Raw genomic sequence first — 5,098 nt, 5'->3', positions numbered from 1 at the left:
TTTGACTAGTATTTTACAACATTTACCTGGTTCAATTGACTATAGAGAATATCATCTTCAGATTCTCCTCCTGGGTTTTTGTGACAATGACTGGCCGACAGTACTTTAGCTGTTTGAGTATTCCAGTGTGTGATAAGGATTATTTATTACACTACTATCTGGAAGACTTAATTAAATACATTTTAAGAAGCTGCCTCACAGTTAAAAAAAAAAAAAAGGAACAAAAAGCAGCTAAAATCACCCACAACTTTATTTTTCCATTTATTTGCTGTAAATACAAGCAAAAAAAGTGTAGTCGTCACATGTGAGTGCAACAACAGAGCTGACAAGCCAAGTTCAATTACCACCACGACCAATACATGTAATTTAGGCTCGGCTTTGATTTCTGCCATGCTAAAAGCACACCTAAAGCACATGTGTTCAGATGAACAGGATCTACCCCTAAGAAAGCGTCCAGTGCAGCAGTTGTGAATGTAAACCAATACTGTCTCTTTAAAAATGCACAAAGGCCTCCGAACAGAGCGAAGACAGCTCAGGTGCAGATATGGAAACAAAGCCAGGTGGCCTTTCCTTTTCCCACCTGGTTTGTTTACAGGACAAAAGAGGCGACGGAACAGTAGTTTTGTCTTCGAAGTCGGAACTGAAAAACAGTTTCTCCTCATTGTTATGTCAATGACTTTGTCAAGTAATTGTCAATGACTGCTGCTGATGGAAAAGTAGTGGTACAGACACAGAGATTCGCTTTACATGCTTTAAGTCTTTGCATACAGCATCACTGAGTATAATCAGAAATGTCGTCCTTCAACGGTTATTTAACCACAATGACACAATGACAAACTGAAGAAAACAAATACCTTGTTGATGTCTTTACCTTGTTTAGACAATATCTGCTTCACTACTGCAAACTGTATTATTCACTTGGTCCTGGCTAACTGTACATAAATCTATTGTATGTTCCTGGGTTCCTTTGTCAACTTACACCTAGAGCCCATAGCCACTAAAAAAGCCTTCTGCACTCATGGCCTCTTTGAAGGTGACGGTCAAGGTATTTATCGTCACCTGAGTCACAATGACTTTCCCAGGATGCACTGCGGTGGTGGTGGGAGTCTGCAACTGGTCAATTGGGACCTGTAGTGTTGTTGTGCATTCTGCTGTAACAACAGCATCCATCCCTTCCTTTTCTTTGGCCTCTGACCTGTCTAGCTCGCCCCTTTCACTTACCTTGTCCTGTCTACATTTAGCGCTTGAATTTACCTCGATAACCAAAGGTCTGTCCGGTACTTTGTCAAACACACCTTGCTCGGCTCCTGACTTGGTGCTGTTGTGTAGTGATTGGTCAGTGTTTGTTGTGTCATGTGATACCCGTACAGAGTCCTCATCCCCTGCAGTGTTTGTGACTGGCTCATTCTCTTGTGTGTTGGTGATTGTACTGTTTACTGTTGCTCCTAAAACTGGACCGGTATCCTCTCTTGGCTTCTCGGCATGGTCAAAAAAGGAAGAGCAGTTCTCAGTTTCCTTGATAGTGATTACAGCTTCATGTTCTGCCGAAGAGTTGTACCCCTCCGACATCTCTTGACCTGACGGAAAACGACAGAACGTTCAAGAAAATTGTTCAACTAAAACATAAAGTTATTTAGTGACCTTAAATTCGTTCCAAACACATATGAATTACTTTGCTTCAAGATATGTCAAAAAACTTTTATGAATGAATGAATGATGCATTTATATAGCGCTTTACTGTGTATTGTTGTACACCCAAAGCGCTTTACAATCATGTGGGGGGGTCTCTTTTAGCCTCAATAATCTTCACTGACTTAAAACCTGCTGTGATGCATATTTAAAAGCAAGTTTGAATGTACTCGAATGCAAAAGGGCCTTCGAAAAGCTACAGCAGAAAGGAAGATTTTGGTGAATAACTATAAATATCACTTTGTTTCTACTGTGTAACTTCAAAAGAATTGGAATTGCATGAGTTGTATAGACTACTTTGTGAATGTATTTTATAAAATGACAAGCAAATCGACCTGGGCTGCGTTTCCCAAACGCATCGTAAGCCCAAGTAGATTGTAGAAACCACTGGCACCAATGGTCTCCACAATCTACTTAGGCTTATGATGATTTTGGGAAACACAGCTCTGAAAATCTCACGTCACGTTTGGTTTTACATCAATGACGATCAATCACAAGACGTAAGAACCAATGTTCAACATCTCCGACATCAAACATGACAACTAAATGTCTTAAAATGGCAAGTTTAAATGTATTTGAATGAGATTCGAGTGCTATAATGGAGGGTTAAATAGATTTTCGAATGTTTAAATGAGTCATTCCTCACACAAAAGGTGAAATGGCTTCAGAAGACTTTCAATTTTTGGCAAATTTCGTATGGGATGCGTTTATGGTGTGTTTTTGGTCCAGTTTTTATGTTTGATGGTCATTCACTTTCATTGTATGAAAGAGAGTTACTAAAACAAAACTACTTATAGCGTTTTGCAGAGGACAAAGTATCATTGGAACGACATGCTACATTGTCATTTTTGGGAGAATTTTCACAGCTGAGTATATCTCAGTCACATTAAACACATGTTGGCCAGTTGTCACAGTGATTCAGAAATATCTGGCATGATTTTTCATAATGGCCCTCATGACCCCTGAATATGTTCTTCGCAGAGTATCTTAGCAACAGTTGTCGCATTGATGCCACACAACACCTACCACTTGGAATGTCCTGGTGCACTTCTGTTGTGTTTTCTTCGTTTGTTCTCATCTTCTTCACCTTTTTCTTCTGCTCATCTTCCTCGTCTCCATCCCACTCTTTCTCTGAGTCTTTTGGAAGAAGTGGATGTCTTCTTGGTTGTTGGAATGGTTTGATGTCATTCATGAGTTTGGACCTGCACTGTCTGTTCTTGCGTTTCTCTATGCGCTGGCAGCGCCGCCCATTCTGGTCTATTTCTGTCCCCATGGAGCGGGTAAGTGACAGGCGGATTCTCTGGGTGGGTTTACCTAGAACCTTGTGTTTACTTCGCAGGTCCATTGGGTAGAGGTTCTGTTGGAAAGTTGAGATTATGCAGTGTTTATCAGATGTCGCATATACTGGCTAGGTTAGATTGCTCTTTCTGAAATACTGGAGTGTCTCCACAACTTCTGCGGTACATTATCTTGCAATCTAGATTGCTCCATTGATGCACTTACAGAGAACTGTTCTGAACCATGTCAGAAAGTCAAGTACAGTACCCTGTGGATGCTAAGTTCAGATCCTGGGACATTTTAGTCCATCAGATCTCTTTTATTATGTGTATCAGATTGATGGATATATGATCTATGAATCGATATAAAATCTTTGGTCTCGGTGCTTATTGTTACAGAAGCTGCATACTCATAACACAACAGCTGGATGAGGCTTCAAATATTGTCTTAGGGAAAATAATGCAGAGTTTGTGCATTACAGTAAAAAAAAATCATCATAATCACTTCAGTTTCATACTGGACATCAAAATAGTGAAGAGATAACTCATACCCGCAGAATAACTTGACGGGGTCTCAAGCCTTTCCTCTTATAAGCCAGAGCTCTTTCCTTCTCCTCTCTGTTAGAAAGAGAGAGATATGCAAAGGAATGGGGAGATGGGAAGGAAAGATCAACCCGTTGCCTCCAGCCTATTCATTACCGAATACCAGTAACCCTACCAGTAACCGAAGGTTCCCCGAGTGTGACTTACTTTTCTTCATAGGCGAGGACAAGACGAGGGTCCAATATGTTGTCCTCTGGTTCCCAGGTGCTGTACCTGACAGTCACACAGACAGTCCCAAACAGATCATTGGAGCAGCACATGGCTAAAAGAGTTTCAAGCTCAGATCACTTTTTGCCCTGGAATTCAAATTTACAATCTACAGTAATTTTCGGCTTATACATTTTCTTCAAATATTTCAGAGCTACTTTTTGTTTGAAAACCAATAAGCTGCAAAAAAAGTTTTTTTTTTTTAATGTATTAATATTTTTTAACAGAGCACCACATTGTCTTCTCTTTTGGTGAATTTTATTAAAACCTGTCAAGAATATACCTGGCTCATATTTCATCCCAAAATCAAAAGAAATAAGCATTGCAACAATTCCACAGTATTTAAGTCTCATTTGTCATTACTATAATTGGGAAAAAAATATCTAGATCTCATTACTGTAATAGTGAAAAACAATAATAATGTAAAGTGTGTGTGTATATATATATATATATATATATATATATTTAATGACAGTATTTAATGTTATGCCTTAGACCAATTAATAAACAAACAAACATTGTATTGAAAAAATATATAAATAACAACAATGGGAATTGTTAGTAAAGTAATGTTGCAATGCACATCATCTTTATGTTCCTAAAATTAGGGCTCATTATCTTCATGCAAAATACAATTAGTTATTTTTCCTTTGATATTACTTAAATATGATCAGGACATGATCTTAACAAGTTTTGTGAGATTCAGCCATAAAATACATGACATGAGCGAAAATAATAATATGATGCTGTGTTTTTATCCAATATCTAATTTTCTCATGTTTAACCTAATCTTTTTGGGGGCTGGTGAAACGCGACCTTAACATGCTTCTGTGGGATTCACCCACATATTGTGTCCTTGTTGTAGGTTGTATTTTGTCTTTGATAAATCCAATCTTACATTAGAACTTACTTAGGCGGCCATCCTTGCCACTTTAGCAGATATTCCACATTTCCCTGAAACGAGAAAGAGAAAGAAATAAAAGAAGTCACTTTCACTTTTAAAGTTGAGAGGGAGACATACGTCACCATTCTATCCTCAACAAACCCATGATACAAAACATCCCCCAGATTTTGAAAAAGCAAGCCTGTCTCTTTAAGATGTCAGCGCTCAGTAGTATTTTGACATCAAAGATTATGCAGGAGGAAAACGGCGCTGCGTTCGCGAATGTTACGGCGCGTGATGTCATAGAGGGGTGAGCTCGCAAGTTCCATTAAGCAAAAAAAAAAACGGCGAGTTTCAGGAACATTCATGGGATGGAAATAGGTGGGGCCATGGAAACGCGTAAACAACTCGTTTTGTGTAACGTGTGGAGCTGTGAAGG

The 5,098-nt window shown here is 38.9% G+C and overlaps 1 protein-coding gene across 2 annotated transcripts in view; it reads right to left on the bottom strand.

Annotated features, from left to right (window-relative positions):
- Positions 1 to 217: 217 nt before the first annotated feature.
- LOC107695130 (chromobox protein homolog 8-like) overlaps positions 218 to 5,098 on the bottom strand; it is a 5,784-nt gene continuing 903 nt past the window's right edge. The window contains exons 2-6 of one of the 2 annotated variants that reach the window (XM_016494942.1): positions 4,687 to 4,730; positions 3,717 to 3,782; positions 3,518 to 3,584; positions 2,716 to 3,046; positions 218 to 1,577 (exon numbers count right to left, since the gene is read on the bottom strand). In XM_016494942.1, the coding sequence (XP_016350428.1) occupies positions 982 to 1,577; positions 2,716 to 3,046; positions 3,518 to 3,584; positions 3,717 to 3,782; positions 4,687 to 4,730 (1,104 nt within the window). In that variant the 3' untranslated portion in view covers positions 218 to 981. Of the gene's footprint in view, positions 1,578 to 2,715; positions 3,047 to 3,517; positions 3,585 to 3,716; positions 3,832 to 4,686; positions 4,731 to 5,098 lie in introns of both variants that reach the window. The other variant, XM_016494943.1, reaches the window with a different exon arrangement.

Source organism: Sinocyclocheilus anshuiensis, unplaced genomic scaffold (assembly GCF_001515605.1).
Source record: "Sinocyclocheilus anshuiensis isolate Anshui unplaced genomic scaffold, SAMN03320099.WGS_v1.1 scaffold434, whole genome shotgun sequence".
In the NCBI taxonomy this organism is placed as follows: domain Eukaryota; kingdom Metazoa; phylum Chordata; class Actinopteri; order Cypriniformes; family Cyprinidae; genus Sinocyclocheilus; species Sinocyclocheilus anshuiensis.
The sequence above is the reverse complement of the archived record's forward strand: the minus strand, read 5'-3'. Positions and strand labels throughout refer to the sequence as shown.